We start from the raw sequence: 23,770 nt of genomic DNA on the forward strand, positions 1-23,770 counted from the left end.
GTGAAGACACTTTCATATATGTTGATGAAGCATTACATGAAGAGAAGTGAATCTGTATAGCGAAAGGAAGCTTGAACAAAACCCGTGATCAACTTCAGCTCAGAACTGTGTCATAGCTGTGTGCCTGTAAACCGTTACCTCTTCTCTACTATGAAGAATTAAAATTAGGATTCAAAAAAAAAAAAGAACTCATGTTTCCTTTGTATCGCCCTCATATACTGAGTGGTGTGCATGCAACATAAACCACATACTGCCTCCATCACAACAGCATGGCTGTGCAGAACAAGAGTTCGGGTGATGATCCAGCCGCCTGTAGCCCAGTCCCTTCACCTATAGAACAAAATCCAGCAAAGATGACCCCAGACTGTGGATCAGTGAAAATCCTAGATAAGACAAGAATGGGACAACATTACTCTCCCAAAACTCCAGCAATTGTCTCCTCACTTTCCAAACGTTTCTAGACTGTTGCTAAAAGTAGAGGAGATGCTACACATTGGTGGTCACGGCCTGAGCACAACTTTTCTGAGATGTGTCGCTGCCATCAATTTCATCACGTTCTTGTTTTCTTTACATTTTACAGGGTGCCAACTTTTTTTGGGACTTGTGATCTTATATTGTGTCCAGGTATACTTGCTCACCTTTGGCAGTATTATTTAATCTTGGAGACCTTGGTTGTTCTAGATTCCCGACTCCTTGTTGTATCCCATAGCCCGTTACGTCTCTTAATGATTGTCCATTATCCTCCAACTTAATTCCACATGTCATATTTGTTGTTACTGTGACCTCCTTTTTGCATATTTGATATTTTGGAGTAAGTACATCCTTTTTAGCAGTATCTTGGTGTTCGTAGAATGGACATACACTTTAGTAATATTGATTACTTTGTCCTCTGTCCCTAACATTTGCAGTCGCTTAGTCAGAGGCCAGACCTCTGGCAGCCTAGAAAGCAACAGTTATGAAAGTTGTTATGACAAATACTCGATTTGGAAGAAAAAAAAAAGTGGAGACGATGATGATGATCATGATCATAATGACTGTTACATGCCCAGTTTCCAAGGAAATGATCCCGCGGTAAGCTAACTTGTTACATTTCTCAATTTGTCTTTTTTTTTTGCAATGTTAATAATAAATGTTTTATAATATCTGCATAATAAGGAATATTATATAAATACATTTTTTATGGATATGAATTAAAACTTTGGATAATTTAGTTATCTGCTGCAGATAAAATAGTACTTTATCAAAACTACAACAAAGAGCCTGGTAAGTACCCCGGCACTGCTAGTATATTGAGTGAGGCCAGACACCTCTAGTCGGTCTGTGACTAAGAGTATGGAAATAACATGCAGTCACATGACCACCGAGGGCCGACACTGTAGAATCCTAACAGTAAACACTTCACACTGTGAGGATTGAGTGGCTGCAGACTTCTACCCCAAGCCTGGACAACCCCTTTATGGAGTTAAGGAGTGATGTCTCCAGCAAGCTCTGCATAGTCAGAAATGACTAGAGCTAACAGAGTACAATCTCTTGTCGGGTCTTCCAGAATCATGACCCCATTCAATATCTAGGCCATTAAAATCTCCCATGATCTCTCCAGTAGCAGCGTGTGCCGCCGGTGTCATCTTATTATGCATCTGACCTCCCATCTCCTCTGTGATGTTGGGAGGGTCTATAGATTGAAATTATTTGTTACAGGCTATTGATAAGAGTATGTCATGAATATGTCAGAGGCTGCAGACCATTGCACGGTATGTCTGCAGAAGGTCTCAGCAGTTTGCTTTGCAGACTTTTGCCTGGTCCTTCTGATGCTAGGACCCAGTGGCCACCTCCCCTTGCTCTAATGGTCTCACCTGGATCTGGGTGTTTATAACTCCCAACTTCCTGTTGAGAGTTGTAGGTGATATTTTCTATTTGCACTACCCTGTTGAGGATGGGAGCTGTGGCAGTAGGCTAGCATCCTCTTTGGAGTTTGGAGGGTGTCGGTGTTTCTCTCTGAGTCTAGCCAAGTTAAGTGTCTCCCTTATTTTGTTTATCCTAGCTGTCTTTAGTGTTAGTGGTGTTCGACCAGCGTTCACCCCTTCCTTCCCTAAGCAGGGCTTACTGCTAGGGTCTGGCACGGATTATGTATCCTGCTCGGCGATAGGTGCGGAGGCTAATTAGGGTCTCTTAGGAAAGACAAAGTAACATTAGATCAGTCTAGGGGTCTCCACTCCCTGCTTTCCTAGTGTTGCCCCCTTCCTCTTATCCCTTCGTGTTGCACTTAGTCTTTCCTACATGTTGCACAACAGTGTATGGCAGTACTATATGACACCATTATTCCTTTTGCCCCAAGCCCTTGGCCACCAGGTGGGTACATCCATACCCTTATGTAGTTTATTTTAAGTAGTAGGTCATGAATTTCAGATTGGTGGGGGTGCAACTCCCGCCATCACCACCGATCAACAGTTATAAGCTCTTGCAGCCAGATGAATAGATCTCTAGATCACAGCTGAGTTCATTGTATAGCGGCTGCTTAAGAGAACACCAGATAAGCTTCTATTCTCTTGTATAGGAGTGTCAGACCACCACTGATCTGCAGGTAGGTCATTAATATCATATGCCCCAACAATCCCTTGAAATAGAGGCTATCATCCAAAAATGACCTATGTTTAAATCAGGTTTTTGCATGTCATACATTTTATATATATATATATATATATATATATATATATATATATATATATATATATATATACAGTGGGGCAAAAAAGTATTTAGTCATTCAGCAATAGTGCAAGTTCCACCACTTAAAAAGATGAGAGGCGTCTGTAATTTACATCATAGGTAGACCTCAACTATGGGAGACAAACTGAGAAAAAAAAATCCAGAAAATCACATTGCCTGTTTTGTTATCATTTTATTTGCATATTATGGTGGAAAATAAGTATTTGGTCAGAAACAAACAATCAAGATTTCTGGCTCTCACAGACCTGTAACTTCTTCTTTAAGAGTCTCCTCTTTCCTCCACTCATTACCTGTAGTAATGGCACCTGTTTAAACTTGTTATCAGTATAAAAAGACACTTGTGCACACCCTCAAACAGTCTGACTCCAAACTCCACTATGGTGAAGACCAAAGAGCTGTCAAAGGACACCAGAAACAAAATTGTAGCCCTGCACCAGGCTGGGAAGACTGAATCTGCAATAGCCAACCAGCTTGGAGTGAAGAAATCAACAGTGGGAGCAATAATTAGAAAATGGAAGACATTCAAGACCACTGATAATCTCCCTCGATCTGGGGCTCCATGCAAAATCCCACCCCGTGGGGTCAGAATGATCACAAGAATGGTGAGCAAAAATCCCAGAACCACGCGGGGGGACCTAGTGAATGAACTGCAGAGAGCTGGGACCAATGTAACAAGGCCTACCATAAGTAACACACTACGCCACCATGGACTCAGATCCTGCAGTGCCAGACGTGTCCCACTGCTTAAGCCAGTACATGTCCGGGCCCGTCTGAAGTTTGCTAGAGAGCATTTGGATGATCCAGAGGAGTTTTGGGAGAATGTCCTATGGTCTGATGAAACCAAACTGGAACTGTTTGGTAGAAACACAACTTGTCGTGTTTGGAGGAAAAAGAATACTGAGTTGCATCCATCAAACACCATACCTACTGTAAAGCATGGTGGTGGAAACATCATGCTTTGGGGCTGTTTCTCTGCAAAGGGGTCAGGACGACTGATCCGGGTACATGAAAGAATGAATGGGGCCATGTATCGTGAGATTTTGAGTGCAAACCTCCTTCCATCAGCAAGGGCATTGAAGATGAAACGTGGCTGGGTCTTTCAACATGACAATGATCCAAAGCACACCGCCAGGGCAACGAAGGAGTGGCTTCGTAAGAAGCATTTCAAGGTCCTGGAGTGGCCTAGCCAGTCTCCAGATCTCAACCCTATAGAAAACCTTTGGAGGGAGTTGAAAGTCCGTGTTGCCAAGCGAAAAGCCAAAAACATCACTGCTCTAGAGGAGATCTGCATGGAGGAATGGGCCAACATACCAACAACAGTGTGTGGCAACCTTGTGAAGACTTACAGAAAACGTTTGACCTCTGTCATTGCCAACAAAGGATATATTACAAAGTATTGAGATGAAATTTTGTTTCTGACCAAATACTTATTTTCCACCATAATATGCAAAGAAAATGATAAAAAAACAGACAATGTGATTTTCTGGAATTTTTTTTCTCAGTTTGTCTCCCATAGTTGAGGTCTACCTATGATGGAAATTACAGACGCCTCTCATCTTTTTAAGTGGTGGAACTTGCACTATTGCTGAATGACTAAATACTTTTTTGCCCCACTGTATATATATATATTTTTTTTTTGCCACATTATTATTTTTATTAAAAAAAAACAAATTAGTAATCTATCAGTTTTTCACAGTGGCCACTGGGGCTTTTTTAGACTTATACTTCCTGTACTTTTAGGAAGAGTTTACAGGAATTGTATTATCAGTAGAGGCAGGATCACAATGACAGCAGGTAGCCCCCCTATAGTCACAATAGGTGATGTCACAGGTGATGCTGCTCTCTTCACAATTACCTTTCCACATGTTCACTAGACTTTTCAGTTCTAAAGACTGGGTGGAGATCTTAGCAATATGACTATGTGCATGTGTTGTTTCCTTAAACAATAAGAAGCTATATTCTAAAAAAGACCCAGTGGCCTGGCCTGTGTGAAAATTACAAGATTTCTACTTTTTATTTGTAAAACAAATTGTACAAATATGTATTATATAAAAAAATGCCAAAAATGTAAAAAAAATGCCAAAAATGTAAAAAAAAATGCATACACTGTAACATAAACACCTTATTTAAACAATATTACATTTTTCTGATAATAGCTTACCCTTAAATGGAATCTGTCAGTAAGATCAACCCTCTTAAACCATCTCAATGGGCACACCAGCCATAGGAAGTAGAATAAAATGATACCTTGATATCTGGGATCCGATGCCTTATTCCAGAGAAATCCACTTTTTTCTTACTATGTAAATGAGCTGTTAAGATCTCTGGGCTGGACATAGATCTCCCTGAGGATCCACTCCCAGAGATTATTATAAATGAAAGAGCTGTTACCAGGGTGAGACATGTAATGACTGACAGTCTGCTCTCCTGATATACATGTACTACACTATATGAACTGAACTGGCTATAATAAGAGACTAATTGTGTTTATAAAATATTATCAAACTCCATTGTGACGGCTAGTACTATTTTACATGCCTGGGACCTATTTGTTCGTTACTAGGTTCTTTTGTGCTCTTTGTTTATGCTTCAATTTGTGACATTTTGTATAGTATTAATTGTAATAAAATTGATAAAAAATTTTAATTTATGTGTATGGAACTCCATTTTCTCCTATTGTCCATATTGTATTTATAAAATGTATCACTGTACACTCAGATGTCACAAAACGTGTAAAATAACAAAAATGCCAATTTGAAAACACTTTTTTTTTCATCTAGACCTGGAAATGGATTATAGCCCCAATTATAATATATATACTTGAAAGGTTGATGAGGTTTTTTCGCTCACAGCAGAGAGTTGTTGTTATAAAGGTGGGTATAACTGCATTTGCACACATTGCTATTAACCTTTCTATATCTATAAGCTCCTATACACTAGAAAAGTTTTCTGGTAGTGGTTTCAGTACACAATGGCACATGGTTTTGGTGTTAAAACGGTCTTTGGTTTATTTGTCCATCATAAACCGTTAACACAGTTTACACAAAAGAAAAATTGCCTTTCCTCGGCTTAGACTAATAACACAGGAAGAAAACAGTCCTTTCTCTGGGTAGGCAAACCATTCGCAACAGTCTCACCTTTGCAGTAATCCAGGCAGTAACTCTTCATCATTTTGGTCAGCAGTAATAAACATACTGCAGCTTCCCACTGGTCACACACACCCGAGACACTTAAGCTGCCTTTTGTGGGACCTGAAAAGCTTGGACTGGAGGTATGGAAGCAACCTTTACCATCCAGACTCTTTTGATCACTCCTAAATCCCGGACCCGAAATCCAGTCCCAATAAAAACCTTCTCAGAAACCTACCGTTGCTGGAGCCTTCAGTTCCAGGACTTACATCACAGAGGCTAGCCACCTCAGTGACACATACCTTTCATCCTGGACTTTTCCTCCTGCTCCTTTACAACGCCTAAAGCTTAAGTTCATATCTGAAATTATTTGTCCAACTTTCAATATTATATTGTCTTTAGATAAACATTTCCTAATATATCTTTATATGAGTCTGAGCTCTATGTTTGTCATCCAGAGCACCAATTCTGCATAAAGATAGTCTCCAACTGATGGAGACCGGCGTTTTTCTTGCCAGTTTTGATGAAGTGTGTGCTGGAGTAAGATGATTTGTATTCATTGAGATTTGTATGCTTCCTAATGAATCTAGTGCATCTTCGAACTGCTGTGTGCTACCGCAAAAAAATGTACTAACCAATCAGGGACTGGCATACAATTCTGTCGTAATTTACACCACTTTTCTGGAGTGAATTATGATGAACTGGCAAGCGTGGTCAACCATATCCTTTCTCCTCTGAGTTTCACCCTCTTTTCCAAAAGGGAGCTGGTTTAGAGACACCAAAATTCGCTAATCTGATTTTACTCCTATAGAGTTTAAAGGGGTCTAGTAAATATTTTTATTCTAAAGGCGGGGAATACATTAAAATAAAAAACTAATACATACTCACCCATTTAATTCTCACAAATCCAGCACCATCACTCTGCTCCTACTTCTAAGTATGTGACAACTGTGGTGATCGGAAAAAAAATTCTAAGTGCAACTGTTGTTTCAGGAGAACTTGCAGCAGGATGTCTGTGTCTGCCTCTAGTTCCTCCTCTTCTCTATAGAACTTTATTAGCATCAACTGCCAAGAACCTGTCTCAGCAATTGGAAAATCTGCCTTCAATAAATACAGATTTTACCTTGGAATTAAGAGTGAAAGATCACTGGGTCAGGAGAAGGAATCACTGTCAGCACTTCCCAATATGTATGCACAAGTGCTGGTGTATACAGAGATCGGGAAGGTAAACCATGCCTATGTCCTCTCTGGATAGTCTGGCTGTGTCTGACAGCTGGCTTCCCTCCTACACACCTGCATAATTTTGGGGAATATATGATATCCGAATAATTACCACCAAGAAAGGAATATTATAATAATGTACTTTGAGATAATCTCACGTAAATTTATACTTTATTGTTATGGACAAAAAATCTACATATATTTAGAGTGTTACCTAAATGAGTCTATATATCCTTATTCTTGTAATAAATAATTTGGGGGAAGCTGCTTACTCTGCATTGACATTTTAGAATGTCAGTGCAGAGTAAGGTGTGGACTGCTCATACATTTACTGTCTATGGGCACTACAGTAATCTTGGTAAAATACATATCAGAGCTTACCTGTTTCTCCAGAATGATGACAGCTTTCCGCTATATTACTGCCATTTTATATCATTGCCAGCCTATGTATATGATTGTTTATTCTTCTAGACTGTAAGTCATCCATCAAAAACCCTTGAAATTCAAATGCAAAAAAGAGGATTCAAGATGGAAGTTGGTCAATACATCTTCATTAATTGTCCTTTGGTCTCCCGGCTGGAGTGGCACCCTTTTACTCTCACATCTGCTCCAGAAGAAGACATGTTTTCTGTGCACATTCGATCTGCAGGGGACTGGACAGATAGTCTCATTAAGGTCTTCCAGGAGAAAGCGGACAACTCACCATGGTAAAATTGTTTTATATAATATTTTATTTGATAGTTTTGTTTTTCTTCATAGTTAAGTCAACAATTTTCATTCTTTTTTAAACAGCCTTCAGGTAGATGGCCCATTTGGAACAGCGAGTGAGGATGTTTTTAAGTATGAAGTTAGCATGCTAGTAGGCGCTGGTATTGGTGTCACACCATTTGCCTCAATCCTAAAATCCATTTGGTACAAATTTCAAAATGATGATCACCGTTTAATAACGAAAAAGGTAAGAATAATCTGAATCTTAGCATTTCACTGATAATACACCCATATTACTGAGGTGCATGCTCTGATTAGAGATCTAGTGCGCCTCTACCATCTAGTACAGTGCAGTCGTCGCCAAAGGTTTTCCCACGGACACAAAGCTTGGTTTTGACAAATCTGTTGCTTCAGTTTTTTTACATATTTAAGTCAGATGGTTCTATGGTTACTGAAGTACAGTTATCAGCATTTCATACGTCTTTACACTTTTATTGAGAAATACATCAAGTTTGTGGCGACCCTTAGTTTTCAAGATTTCTGCCCTTCTCCCCGACAGCTGGTTATCAGCTCTGGGCCAAATCCTGACTGATGGGAGCATGTTCTTACCTAATTAGTGCTTGGAGTTTCTCAAATTTCTGTGTTTTTATGTATCCACCTACTTTTTGAGGATTGACATTTTCTCTTTGAGATTGGGATGTGGAGTTTCCATGTCATTAACCTAAAATTTCAATGTTTTGTTCACCAAGCAACTTAAGTTATCACTTCTGTCTCATGACACGGTCCATCGCCCTAAAAAAAGTTTATCACTAAATTGCTCCTGGATCGCTAAGAAAAGTTGCTCTTGGAGGAGGTTTACATCCCATTCTTCATTTATGGCAGTTTTCTAAGGCAAAATTGTGTGTTAGCCCCTCCATGGAGGAAATGGCCTGACACATGAATTTGCAAGGGGGTCGTGGCAGCTGTCCTTAACCCCTAGGTGTTTACTGGTGTACAGTGTACAAAATGTATGTATGTATATATATACATATATATATATATATATATATATATATATATATATATATATATATAAATATATTTACGTACTGTTGTCAATATGTGTTATGTAGGGAAACATTAGTGTTGGTAATAGACCACTAGATGGAAGCATTTTGGTGTATCTAGTTTAGCACGGTAGTGCATCAGTGTGAATAGTTAACTGTAAGAGGGGTCACTGTGATAAGGGGAAGGGAGCTTCCTGGTTAGAGGCAGTAGGGCCTGGGTGCCCATAGAGCTTGGGTGTGCTTATAGCCCGAGCAGCTTAGATACCCTGCAACGTTCTGTTTAAGAGAGGAGCCCAGCCAGCTTAGATAACCAGCAACGTTCTGTTTAAGAGAGGAGCCCAGCCATCCAGGACCAGGGCATTCGCATAGCCCCAGCAACAGTAGCGTCAGCAGCTTCAGGAGCTAGAGCCGCAGTGAGAGGACACGGCAGGAAAGATGGGCAGGTCGCTCGCCATGTGGCAGGTGATCGCATGGGCTGATGCCCTCAGATCGAGTGCAAAACAACTGAGGGAAGCCCGAATGTAGAGAATCTGGACAGGGAGGATGCTGAGAAACCGTGTGATACGGTAGGACCCGGTCTCGAGCCGTGTAACAGGAGAGGAGTGAAGGGAAAGCTGGTGTGACGTGCAATGTGAAACGCTGTGACGGATCTGGATGTGCTGCTAAAAAGTGAGAGTAAAGTTTTGCATTTTGAGTTGAACTTGGACTGTGTCTCTGTTTATTCAAAAGCAACCAGAGGAGACCTTGAGGAACAGAGGAGAGGCCCTGTCGGCGCAGAAAATGGAGAGGCAAGTAAGCTGCCAGGGAAGCGTGATTTTTATGTGAGGCCAGGGCACACAAAGCCCAATAAGCACAGCCACAACTAGAGCTCTGGCCGACTTTTACACTTGGCTTAGTCGGCAGGATGCCGCAACCGTCCCATGTGAGAAACCCATGGAAAATGTGATTGCTGTGACCAGAAAAGAAAGAGATGAAGTTATTGTGGATGCTATTGATTTGCCGTATGTGACTGAAATACTGAACTTATCTGAAACCTTTAATGGGACTGACATTGTGATGGCAGAGATGGTGGCCCCAAAAATGGCAGAAATTGGTGCGCATATGAAGGGCAACAATCCTGATCCCACCCTGATGGAGAATTGGCGCGAGAAGCTGTCTGGCAAAGTCTGTGGCTTTGTCATGGTACCCGCCCCTGGTGGGTGAATAGAAGAAGAACTCGCTGCCTGGAAGCGACCCCACCCTGGGATGGGTGGGGCCCAGGAGAAAAGCCTGTGTACAGCTGCACGGCGTCATTACAAGACACGGCGTCGGCAGTGAAGCACCACTCCTGCACCAGTCATTGTGGAGGAATCGGCCACATAGAATGGAAGTGGCGGCAGAAGGAGGAAAGAACTCGACCCAGACGAGAGGAGGACGACGTTGGGGAATGGTACCTGCCACCTGCCAAAGGAAGTCACCGGCAGCTGCCGGAGCCCGAGCCATCACGTCATGTTGAGCCGGAATGTCAATGCCGGGAGCCGGAGAAAGCGACCGCCCTGAACAAGACTCTGATGGAAGAAGATGCCATACTGGAGCAGGAGCATCGTCGAGAGGCAGAACCTTTTTGGCTGGAGTCAGCTTCATCACCACATCAGGGACCGGAACCAGTAACACCCTCTGTGGAGCCTGTGCTGGAAGTGAGGACAAAGGCGGCACTTCACCCTCGGGAGCCAGAGAGCGCAGTCGCGGAGGCATCCATCACTTGCGGGGCGGGTGCGGCCGGATCTTCAGGACCATCTGTGGTGACACACGACCCTTACCACCGGAAAGCTGGTCCTTGCCACAGCCTGCTACCTCACCAGGCCGTACTGTCCCTCAGCCCACTGTCCTGGGAAGTGAGCCCTTTGATTTGTCCAACCATAGGGAACGGGAGGTCAGGCCCATATCGGGTGCAGGTGCGGAGTTGGGCACTCCCCGGGTCTGCCAAGCAGTGCAGGGCCTGTCCTCAACCCCTGGACAGTCTGTGTGGATAGCGTACATAATCGCTGGAAAGAAACAACAGAAAAAGAAGTTTGGGCTCAGCTGCACCAACATAGGGCTTCATTCAGAAGGCAGGGACTAACAATAAAATCTATGTCTATACTGACTCTGGGAAACACAGGAGACCCCTACTGGAAGTAGACTGGGTCTGTTTATTTTAAAGAGGACTGCCCTAGGGGCTACTATACGTTAGCGGTAACAGTGTGCCCAGAAGATAATGGCTCGAGACTTTATGCAAGCCCAAGACAGAATAAACTTTGCGGCTGCAGAGTCCTCTTCAGCCCACCCACGAGTGAGGAACCCTGCAGCACGGGATGCGTGCCGTTGAATTATGTGTGTTGTAACTGTGAAATGTTGTGCTTTTTGCACCATGGCTGAATAAGCTTTAGCTGGGACTGTTCTGCATTCCCACAGGCAAATGAGCCCTAAGATGCTCTCAAAGTCGGGAGCAATGCGTCCGGTAAGGCCAGAAAGAAGACGTTATATTGTTTTATGCTTTTTTGCACCTATTGCTCTCTTCTGCTCGATAGCAGGACTATGCCTTCATGGAGCAACGGGACTGTGTGCAGGCTGCAGCAAAAGACTGTCCATGATACAGGCAGCCTGCAAACTGGCAGAGAACAGTGCTCCGCACAAAGGAAGGGGGGCACACCCCCAGGAACTGTGGACCTCCCTGTTGGGTCACTTTGTATATACGTTTAACTTTGGAGGATGGGACCGGAGTTGGTGAGCTGTGGATATCACCTGGAGAACTGTGAGCAAGGCTTATGTTTTTAACTGAAGCACAGTATGATGTGCGTCATTGCGTGGACTCGGCTCATATTAAGTTAATATTATTATATAGTCTACCTCATTTTACCTCCCTGTGTGGAGTATTATTTGTACAGAATAAAAGTTAACCAGTACTTGGTCAGGGATGACCAAGCTTAATGGAAGGGGGAATGTAAGGGGGTCGCGTTAGCTGTCCTTAACCCCTAGGTGTTTCCCGGTGTACAGTGTACAAAATGTATATATTTAATTATATTTGCATACTGTTGTCAATGTGTGTTATGTAGGGAAAGAGTCGTTTTGGTAATAGACCACTAGATGGAAGCATTTTGGTGTATCTAGTTTAGCACGGTAGTGCATCAGTGTGAATAGTTAACTGTAGGAGGGGTCACTGTGATAAGGGGAAGGGATCTTCCTGGTTGGAGGCAGTAGGGGGCCTGGGCGCCCATAGAGCTTGGGTGTGCTTATAGCCCGAGCAGCTTAGATATCCTGCAATGTTCTGTTTAAGAGAGGAGCCCACCCATCCAGGACGAGGGGATTAGCACATCCCCAGCAACAGTAGTGTCAGCAGCTTCAAGAGCTAGAGCTGCAGTGAGATGACACGGCAGGAAAGATGGGCATGTCACTCGCCATGTGGCAGGTGGTCACATGGGCTGATGCCCTCAGATCCAGGGCAAAACGGCTGAGGGAATGCTCGAATGCAGAGAATCTGGACAGGGAAACCTGATGTTAATGATGTAATGGATCTGGATGTGCTGCGAAAAAGTGAGAGCAAAGTTCTGCGTTTTGAGTTGAACTTGGACTGTGTCTCTGTTTAATCACAAGCAACTGGAGGAGATCTTGAAGAACCGAGGGGAGGCCCTGTCACCGCAGAAAATGGAGAAGCAAGTTAGCTGCCAGGGAAAGGTGATTTTTATGTGAAGGGAGGCCAGGGCACGCAAAGCCCGATAAGCTTAGCCACGACAATGGCCCTGGCCGACCTTTACAAATGCTCTCAGGATGCTTTGCTTTTGGCAGACACAGGACTCATGTTAGCACTCACCTTTTCTTCTCTGGACAATCATTCTTCCAGATGTCCCAAAGAGTCTAAAGGGCTTCATCAGAGAAAATAACTTTACCCCAGTCTTCTGTGGTCCAATCCCTGTACTTCCTGCAGAATGTCAGTCTGCCCTTAATATTTTTCTTGGAGAAAACTGGTTTCCTTGCTGCCCCTTCATGACACTAGCACAGCCTCCAAAAAGTCTTCACCTTAGTGAGTGCAGATATACTGGCACCTGCCTACTGCTAATCCTGAGCAAGCTCTGCACTGGTGTTGAACTGATCCCGTTGCTGAATCTTCCTTACAAGATGGTCCTGGCACTTGCTGGACTTTCTTAGGGTCCTGGAAACATTCTTCACAGCAATCAAACCTCTCTCTTTGAAGTTCTTGATGATCGACAAATGGTTGATTTAGGGTCAATTTTGCAAGACGCAATGCCCTTGCCTGTAAAGCCATTTTGATGCAAAACAATGATGACTGCATGTGTTTCCTTGGAGGCAACCATGGTTAACAGAAGAAGACAATGATTTCAATCACCAGACCCCTTTAAAAGCAACCAGTTTGGTTTTATTATTCAATCAGCATGACAGTTATATCAATTACCTTGACCTTGTTAACACTCAGGAGCTAAGGAGAAGATGATTGAAATGATGTAAGCAGGTCAGTTTGTAGTAAGGTTAAAAATCAGTGTAAATAGGGTTTCGGAACTAAGCTAATTTTCAGGATAAGGATTGACTTTGCAATTTTTGCAATTCATCTGATCATTCTTCATAACAATTTTAGAGTTAATGTGTATTGCCACTATAAAAATAAGGTAAGAAGCTAATTTTGTAAAAATCAAACACAATTTCAAAATGTTTTATACTGCTCTTTATGTGCTGCAGAATGAGCTGTTTGAAACCCAAGGTGAGGGCGGCTCCATTTTAATTCTTTTATTGCACTGTGTGTGGAGCAGACGGACTGCTTTTATGTGTGATGAACTGTTGTTTTTATTAGTATAATTTTGGGGTGTATATATTTAAATCTTTTTAATAACATAATATGGGGGAGACTTGGTGAACCTAAAAATTGACATTTCTGACGTTATGACCTTTTTCTTCAGCATTTGCCTTATGGGCTAATTAATTTATATTTCCATTCATCTGACTTTTATGGATGCGGTGGTGGTTAATTTTTTATTTACTTTTTAAAAAAGGGAAGGCGGTGATTTGATTTTTTTTACTCTTTATTTTTCTTAAAAATCCGTCAACAGCGAACAGACATTTCATCACTTCTACAAGGATACTTCATGGTTGAGTAATAAATATCATGGTCTCTTATAAAGCCCAGTCTGTGGCAAGGCAACCCTTCAACGACCCGCAAATATGTCACAGGGAATTTGGGTAGGGTGCAAAAGCTGCCTAAACAGTCACCCCAGCTGAACTGCAGCATATTAAATGCCCCTTTTAAAACTTGACAATTGCCTTTAAGTGGTGAAGCAACAGCGACCAGCACTAACTCTGATCCCTGCTGATATGGTCGTTTGGTGGCTTTATGGCCTTTGTGGAGCGTGCTCTGCACCTGAGCCTGCACCATATACCTATACCCACTCCATGACGAGTATGTATATAATGAGTGGGAAGGGATAAATTACCTTTTTTTTCTGTTTTGGGTCTTCAATTACAAGATTTTCAACTACAATGGTTGTCCTATGGTAGATAATTATTGCACTTTGAGGGACCACTTTTTCCTTGGAGGTCAGGACCCATCAGTACAGTACCTGGAATGTTCATTGCTTTCGGTAAATGCAATGTCGGGCTTTAGTGGAAGTCCACAGTTTGAACCTGATCACTAGTCGTCCCAGCTGCTGGAAAACTACGGCATTTGTTGACGAGGTTCTTCTAACAAACAGGGTTGGGAAAGGTGAACAACATCAAAATAATAAATTACAAGATATAAAGTCTAAGCTTTTGTTGTATTAATACAATGTTCACATGGCCATTAGTCAACCACTGTGTCATTCCTGATGTAATATCTAATTGCAGCCTCCAAAACCATAAATAACAGGGAAGTAATATGTCAATGTACAGTTGTGGGCAAACTTGTTGAGACCGACACAAATATTGGATTTCATAATGTTTGCTTCTTCGGTTTTTTCAGATCTTTTCCTCAAATGTTTCTCTGGTTACTGAACTGCAATTATCTATATTCAATAAGTTATTATACGTTTATTAACAAATACCTCAAAGACTCCTAATTGCCTAATCAGCACTCGGAGTTTATTACAATTTCTTTGCTCTTTGTTCTTTTGTTTATTGAGCCACTCAGTTATCACTTTTGTTTTGTCCAATAGTCCTTCTCATGCACCACAGGTGGCTCCATGCTGAATCGGTTAGACTCCCTTTTGGGCCGAAATGTTGCTTCACTCGTCTAACTCAATTGTACTTCACCATGTGACTTTTAAGGATGAATTAATGGAATAAAGGTTATGTTTTATCCCCATTTTCTCTGGTGCCTTGGAATCTGGGATTTTCTATCACTTTTACCTTGTGACATGGTCTCCATCGTGCTGGAAAGAGCATTGATCATCCCCAAGTTGTTCCTGGATCGTTGGGAGAAGTTGCTCATGGGGGATGATTAAATCCCATTCTTTATTCATGGTCATGTTCTCAGGCAAAAATTGATTATGCCCCCTCCATGGATGAAAAGCCCCCATATATGAATTGTCTCAGGATACTTTATTGTTGACAGACACAGGACTCATGGCAGCACTCACCTTTTCTTGACAATCATTCTTCCAGATGTCCAAAAGATATCAAGGACGGACAACGTTCTGCAAGAAATACAGTGTGTACCAAACAGTTCTGGGTTAAAGTAATTTTTGTCTGATGAAGCCCCATTCAATCTGTTTGGATCATCTGGAAGAATGATTGTTCGGAGAAGAAAAGGTGTACAATTCCTTTATGTCTTACCAACATAAAACATCCTCGGACCATTCATGTGTGAGGCTGTCATTCATTCAAAGGAGTGGACTCACCCATAACTTTGCCTTGAGAAGTAAGGGTCAACGCTGTAAAAATAAAAATTGATGTATTTGTCACTAATAGTTTAAAAACTTATGAAATCCTTATAATTGTACTCCAGTAAATATAAAAACATCTCACGATTAGAGCTAAAAAAAACCCTGATTCTCCAAACTTTATGAAAACCAAAATTTGTGTCAGTCTTGAATCTTTTGGTCACAGCTTTATAATATTGCTAAATGTCTTTTAAAGGGTATCTGTACTCGCAAGTAACTTTTCAGTGTGAACATTAAATTAAACACTATTTCTGGCCATAATATGACTTATAAACTGCATTTTCACCAGTTTTCTCCCTTTACATCATCTATCTCTTATTTGCAATCCAGTCTGAGCTGGTGGGAGGAGACGAGCTAATGTGAACTCTCCCATACCCAGCATGGGACAAAGGGATGGATTTCTGCTCTTTATTCCTTAATTATCTCACAAAGAGAAGCAGCAGCTGCGAGGAGGATACACTGCAATAGTGATCAGTGTAGATAGGAATCCAACTCAGAAATAAGGAAAAAGTTCAGCATGATCTTTCTTTGTCTTCCTCTGCTTGTTTCCTCCCTCTGCTCCTTACTCGTTCTCTTCCCTCCCTTGCCTTAGAGTATAATGGGCTGTGTCAGAGGACATCATAGTGAACTGGTAGTCCATCTTGTGCGATATAAACAGCTTCACTTGCTCAGAGTGGATGACAAGTTTAGCATGCAGGAAGGAAGAAGTGACTGATAAGTGGTTAAGGAAGCAGATTTCCCTGATAAGATATATTACAAACTTTCTTATATTCGCCTGTATTATTAATATATGCAAAGTTAGTTTCATGTGACAAAAACAATAAAATTATTTGACTCAAAAAGTGTCAATTTAAATTTTATCTCTGCAGATTTATTTCTACTGGATTTGTCGGGAGACTGGCGCTTTTGCCTGGTTTGCTGATCTGCTGCGCTCTCTGGAACAGGAGATGATCAGCTCTGGAAAAGATGGATTTCTTAATTATCGACTCTTTTTGACGAGCTGGGACAGCAGCATAGTATGTGTCATGTGAAATCTCATAGTTTTTACCAAACTGTGACCAATTCTTTAAACCTAAACAATACATACAACCAACGATAACATTTCGTTGAACTCTGCCCAGTTGTAAATTTACAGCGCAGGGTTAAAGCTCCTGCTCATGCAGTCTAGGACAAGCAGGGTGGGTCTCAGGCTGTCAGAAACAGCCAGGAACCCTGTGGAGAAAACAGAAGTGGTTTATTACCGCTTCTGTCTACTATTTCATCAGCTGCATGTAGTGTACAGAAGCAATGGTGCGGCCAAAGCTTCCATAGGACCTGGCAATCACATGGGTCTTGTGGCTTCTGTCACTATTGGGAGCTGTTTGCCTCTGTAACTCGGACTACTCTGAATGTCCCAGTTACAGTGAAAGAAATATTCCATGGAAGACTTTGATGACCTTTTTGGGGACTAATTATGTAAAAAAAAAAAATACACATATAAAACATCTTCAAAAAAATGTTTAAAAAAAAGTCCCATTACAAAACATTTTAAAATACAAAAAAAAAACTGATGTTTTTTCATACAAAAGAAGTTTTAATAGATACAAGAAACAAAATAATGACTCATTAGGTATCGACGTGACCATAACCTAGAGAATTGATTTAAGAGGTTATTTGGTGTTAAACATGAACATTAAATTAATTAATTCAGCAATTGATGAGCCACATAAAGGGGCTTATTAGATTTTGGGGTTTGTGTGAAATTATGTCCAATTTTCCTTATTTTCTGTTTTTTTTTGTGTTGTTCAAATACATACAAATTAAATAAACATGTGTAATTTCAATAATTTTCTGGGAGAGATACTTCATTTTCTGGTACAACTTCAAGGGTGCCAGCATTTTCGGCCATGACTCTACATGGTGGCCTTTTAAGGGGGCTGTGAAGTTTCTTTTATTCAGACCATGGACTGGTGACCCCTTTTCTTGTGATGGCTGGAGGTCCGACCCCTAGGATGGAGGATAAGTTGAAATCTTAATACAACCTTTTCGCTCTCCTCACTTGCTATCACTCTTTTCTCCGCAGGCCGGCCATGCCATTATTAACTTTGATGTGGCAGTTGACACAGTTACAGGATTAAAGCAAAAAACCAGTTATGGACGACCCAACTGGGAGAATGAGTTTACACACGTGGCGGAGTCACATCCCTGGTATGTAGAGCGGTGATCGAGATGATGACTGTATGTCTGTAAAGTGAAGCTCTTATTTTTTTATCAGTTTCAAAAAGTTCCCCCGCAGCAGCAACTCTTCTATGTTTGATTAAAAGGTGTTTTCAGCCCATCTGCAAAATCAACGAGCCACATATCATTGCCCACATCGCCCATGAAAAAAAAATCTGTGTTTAGTTTTACAAGAAATGTTGAAATAGGAGTGGGAAAGAGCATTATGTGAGGGGACGTGCACTCGACGTTCTGCTGAAAGGATGAGTAACTGGGTGCCTAGGTTTGGGGGCCGCAATTCAAGGCATTCTAGAAAAGCGATGGAGCATAGATCATCGGGGTAATAGGAATACACAGAGGACCCCACTATACGTTAGTTGACAGTGATCATACCCGCTGATTTTGGCCATCTGACGTATATAGGGGGCCACACAGATCCTACATGTAGTATTGATGGTTATACAATATAACACTTTACTGGCGCTGTTATATCAGACCTTTCATGTAACTGCTTTTGTACTTCACCTCCTGATTTACCACTAGAGATAAAACTCTGGTCGAATATCCAAGGAACGCTCACGTCTCAATAATCAGCCAGTGTAAACAGGTGTCATGGGTGTGTCAGGGGTGACAGACAGTCATCATGGATCTGGCAGATGAAGGTCATTGCGATAAGCTCAAGCACCCTCTTAAATTTTGTATATATTTTGTGGCGCGATATCTCTCTCCCTTTAGGACCAATAGGTTACCTTCACCTTCTGCTGCCGATTAAACAGCCTGGTGAGGGTTTAAATTCATTCAGCATCTGCAGCATGTTGTTGGTGTTGGCTCTACTTACCTCAGCCTTGTTGGAAGCTCTAACAGTCGGTTAGCGGCTTCCCTGAGGACCCTCTGAGGATTGCTGATATAGCGGTGGTTTTCTCAAGCTAAGTGTTCCCTTGTTTGTGTACCCCTTTTTGTCTCAGTTGTAGTGAGCAGTGGCTAGTGCTCACCTCATCCTCTCCCTAACCAGGGCCTATTGCTAGGGTGAGGCAGGGATTAGGATCAGCGATAGGTGCAGAACCCATATAGGGACGTTAAGGCAGACATAGTTTAGACATTTTAGATCTGTCTAGGGGTCTCCACTCCCCGTTCCCTAGTGCTTGAGCTCTCCCTTCCCTTTTCCCATGGTTGTGCTCTTAGTAGTCTCACACTGTGCGTGACATTAGACTGCCGATCACCCAACGAACAAGCAAAAGGCTTAAGTAAAAGTCATTGTTCTCGTCAGCACATTTTCTTTTGTAAACAGAACATGTGCTGCTGAAAACAATCACCATCTATCCACCCAGAACCATCTGTGCTCATTGGTGTGCCTAAGCCAGCTAATAAATGACTGATGACATGCCTCTAAATGGGCAATCGTTTAACTACCACGATTGTGTAATGTAAACGCAGCTTTAGTCTTTTGAGCTTCCGCAAATTGACTTTTCAATAAACAAAGAATGTATTAGTATGTGCAGCTTAGTCGGGCAGTGAGGTAGCAGGTAGGGTTGTGGTAGTTAACACCTTCATGACCGGAGCTTTTTTCAGTTTTGCATTTTTGTTTTTAGCTCCCCTCCTTCCCAGAGCCATAACTTTTTTATTTTTTGGTCAATATGGCCATGTGAGGGCTTATTTTTTGCGGGACGAGTTGTACTTTTGAACTACATAATTGGTTTTAGCATTTCGTGTACTCGAAAACGGGAAAAAAATTCCAAGTGCTGTGAAATTGCAAAAAAAGTGCAATCCCATGCGAGGTTTTTGTTTGTCTTTTTTGCTAGTTTCACTAAATGCTAAAACTGACCTCTCATTGTGATTCTCCATGTCATTGTGAGTTCATAGACACCTAACATGTCTAGGTTCTTTTTTTATCTAAGTGGTGAAAAAAAATTCCAAAGTTTGCTATAAAAAAGAGAAAAAAATTGCATCATTTTCCGATACCCGTAGCGTCTCCACTTTTCATGATCTGGGGTTAGGTGAGGGCTTATTTTTTGCGCGCCAACCTGCCGTTTTTAGTAATACCACATTTGTGCAGATACGTTCTTTTGATCCCCTGTTATTGCATTTTAATGCAATGTCACGGCGATCAAAAAAAAGTAATTCTGGCATTTCGATTTTTTTCTCACTACGCCATTTAGCAATCAGGTTAATTCTTTTTTTTATTGATAGATCAGGTGATTCTGAATACGGCGATACCAAATATGTGTACGTTTCATTTTATTTTTATTGCTTTATTTTCAATGGGGCAAAAGGGGGGTGATTTAAACTTTTATGTTTTTAATTTTTTTAAACACAGTTTTTTTTACTTTTGCCATGCTTCAATAGCCGCCATGGGAGGCTAGAAGCTGGCACAACGTGACCGCCTCTGCTACCTTGAGGCGATGATCAGTTCGCCTCTATGTAGTAGAATTACAGCATTGCTATGAGTGCCGACCACAGGGTGGCGTTCATAGCAATCTGGCATCAACAACCATAGAGGTCTCAAGGACACCTCTGGTTGTCATGCCGACTCACTGCTGATGGTGGCATTTAATTGGTTAATAGGCACGGGCGGATCGCGATTCCGCCCGCGCCTATTGCGGGAACATGTCAGCTGTTGAAAACAGATGACATGTCACGGCTTTGAGGTGGGCTCACCGCCAGAGCCCACCTCAAAGCAGGGCTTCTGACATTGGACGTACTATCCTGTCCGACGCCAGAAAGGGGTTAAAGAAGAAAAAATTATACAGGTGCTTCTCACAAAATTAGAACATCAACAAAAAGTTAATTTATTTCAGTTCTTCAATACAAAAAGTGAAACTCATATATTATATAGAGTCATTACAGAGTGATCTATTTCACGTGCTTATTTCTGTTAATGGTGATGATTATGGCTTACAGCCAATGAAAACACAAAAGTCATTATTTCAGTAAATTATAATAATTAACAAAAAACACCTGCAAAGGCTCCTAAGTGTTTATAGATGTCCCTTAGTCTGTTTCAGTAGCTCCACAATCAAGGGGAAGGCTGCTGACTTGACAGATGTCCAGAAGGCAGTCAATTACACACTCCACAAGGAGGGTAAGCCACAAAAGGTCATTGCTAAAGAAGCCGGCTGTTCACAGAGTGCTGTAACCAATCATATTAATGGAAAGTTGAGTGGAAGGAAAAAGTGTGGTAGAAAAAGGAGCACAAGAAGCTGGGATAACCGCAGCCTTGAAAGTATTGTTAAGAAAAGGCCATTCAAAAATTTGGGGGAGAGTCACACGGCATGGACTGCTGCTGGAGTCATTGCTTCAAGAGCCGCCACACACAGATGTATCCAGGACATTGGCTGCAAGTGTCACATTCCTTGTGTCAAGCCAATCATGACCAATAGACAACGCCAGAAGTGTCTTACCTGGGCCAAAGAGAAAAAGAACTGGACTGTTGCTCAGTGGTCCAAGGTGTTTTCAGATGAAAGTAAATTTTGCATTTTATTTGGAAACCAAGGTCCCTAAATCTGGAGGAAGAGTGGAGAGGCCACAATCCAAGCTGCTGGAGGTCTAGGGTGAAGTGTCCACAATCAGTGATGGTTTGGGGAGCCATGTCATCTGCTGGTGTAGGTCCACTATGTTTTATCAAGACCAAAGTCAGCGCAGCCGTCTGCCAAGAGATTTTAGAGCACTTCATGCTTCCCTCTGCCGAAAGGCTTTATGGCGATGGAAATTTCATTCTCCAGCAGGACTTGGCACCTGTCCACACTACCAAAAGTACCAATAGCTGGTGTTAGTGGTCGAGTTCCCGCCTCTGCACAGGGGGAATCTCAGGCCATCTCCACTGCGGTCTCCCATTCTTCTCCAGCCGCAGTGGAGCTTGCTCAGCAGAGACATCAGTCCAAGTGTCTGACTCAGCCTGATACTGTGCAAATGGTTACTGCTGCTTTTCCAGGCTCAGCCATTGTAGCCACTACTGGTCAGCGGCGAGCAGAAGTCTCTGGGACTAAGTCCTGCTTTTCCCCTTCTGAGCATGCCCAAGGTAAGACCTCTCATTGGAGGTCAGGGGTCACATGCTCAGGTACTGCAGCAGCTACCATTGGTCCTCTAGGAAGGTCCTGAAGTTGCTCAGGTACTGAAGCAACTCCCATTGGTCCTCTAGGAAGGTCCTGAAGTTGCTGCAGCTATAAAAGGTTGATACGCTTGTATCAACTAAAGTTATGTGCTCTGCGCCAGTGTGGTCCTATGCATGTGGATTTAGGGTTCGGCTGTAATAAGCCCTTAGAATACCGGCACCTCCGGTAAGGAGTTTTGTGTGAGTGGATTCAGGGCCCGGCTGAAATAAGTGAAATAAGCCCCTAGAATACCGGCACCTCTGGTGAGGAGTTGTGTGTAAGCTTTGCTGACTGCATGACCACTGTTGACTCTATTTGCTAGCTGTTCCCCTGTGAGGTTAACAGGGCACAGCGTTCTCTTTTCTCAAGCGTCTCTGTGTTCGCTTATACCGCCGTATAGTACCGCCATCTACTAGCAGGTTTCTCTCCTGCACGGTGGGCCCTGGGTTGCGAACGCACCTACTATTCAATATATATTTACTCGGTGCGTTCCGCCAACCCTAACACCTGGTTTACAAACAACAGCATCACTGTGCTTGATTGGCAGTAAACTCGCCTGACCTTAACCCCATAGAGAATCTATGGAGTATTGTAAAGAGGAAGATAAGAGACACCAGACCCAACAATGCAGACGAGCTGAAAGCTGCTATCAAAGCAACCTGGGCTTCCATAACCCCTCAGCAGTGCCACAGGCTGATCACCTCCATGCTACGCTGCATTAATGCAGTAATTGATGCAAAAGGAGCCCCGACCAAGTATTGAGTGCATTTACTGAACATACATTTCAGGAGGCCAACATTTCGGATTTTAAAATCATTTTTCAAGCTGGTGTTATAAAGTATTCTAATTTACTGAGATAATGATTTTTGGGTTTTCACTGGCTGTAAGCCATAATCATCAACATTAACAGAAATAAACACGTGAAATTGATCACTCTGTTTGTAATGACTCTATAGAATATATGAGTTTCTCTTTTTGTATTGAAGAACTGAAATAAATTAACTTTTTTATGATATTCTAATTTTGTGAGAAGCACCTGTATATTAATATACAGTATGTTTATGGGTACATTGATGTAATTGAACAATGGGAAAATGGACGATTCGCGAACAAGGGAACAGACGTTTTCTAATGATCAGTCTAAAATAAGCTGGAAACGGACTACTTGCTTAACCCCTTAATCCAATTTGACGTACTATCCCGTCAAGGTGACCTGGGACTTAATTCCCAGAGACGGGATAGTACGTCATAGCGATCGGCCGCGCTCACGGGGGAAGCGCAGCCGATCGCGGCCGGGTGTCAGCTGACTATCGCAGCTGACATCCGGCACTATGTGCCAGGAGCGGTCACGGACCGCCCCCTGCACATTAACCCACGGCACACTGCAATCAAACATGATCAGTAACGACCCGGCCTATAAAACTGTCCCACTAGTTAACCCCTTCAGTGAACACCGTAATAAAAAAAAAAGGACAAAAAACAATGCTTTATTATCTTACCGCCGAACAAAAAGAGGAATAGCACGTGATCAAAAAGACGGATATAAATAACCATGGTACCGCTGAAAACGTCATCTTATTCCACAAAAAAACGAGCCACAATACAGCGTCATCAGTGAAAAAATAAAAAAGTTATAGTCCTCAGAATAAAGCGATGCAAAAATAATTATTTTTTCTATAAAATAGTTTTTATCGTGTAAAAGCGCCAAAACATAAAAAAATTATATAAATGAGGTATCGCTGTAATCGTACTGACCCGAAAAATAAAACTGC

The 23,770-nt window shown here is 42.1% G+C and overlaps 1 protein-coding gene across 1 annotated transcript in view; it reads left to right on the forward strand.

Annotated features, from left to right (window-relative positions):
• Positions 1-23,770, forward strand: part of NOX1 (NADPH oxidase 1) — a 62,614-nt gene that overhangs the window by 33,116 nt on the left and 5,728 nt on the right. Inside the window, exons 7-12 of the mRNA XM_077283415.1 lie at positions 909-1,071; positions 5,508-5,600; positions 7,548-7,783; positions 7,869-8,031; positions 16,584-16,730; positions 17,777-17,901. Coding sequence (XP_077139530.1) covers positions 909-1,071; positions 5,508-5,600; positions 7,548-7,783; positions 7,869-8,031; positions 16,584-16,730; positions 17,777-17,901 — 927 coding nt within the window. The remainder of the gene's footprint in view (positions 1-908; positions 1,072-5,507; positions 5,601-7,547; positions 7,784-7,868; positions 8,032-16,583; positions 16,731-17,776; positions 17,902-23,770) is intronic.

This window comes from Ranitomeya variabilis, chromosome 2 (genome assembly GCF_051348905.1).
Source record: "Ranitomeya variabilis isolate aRanVar5 chromosome 2, aRanVar5.hap1, whole genome shotgun sequence".
NCBI classification, from domain to species: domain Eukaryota; kingdom Metazoa; phylum Chordata; class Amphibia; order Anura; family Dendrobatidae; genus Ranitomeya; species Ranitomeya variabilis.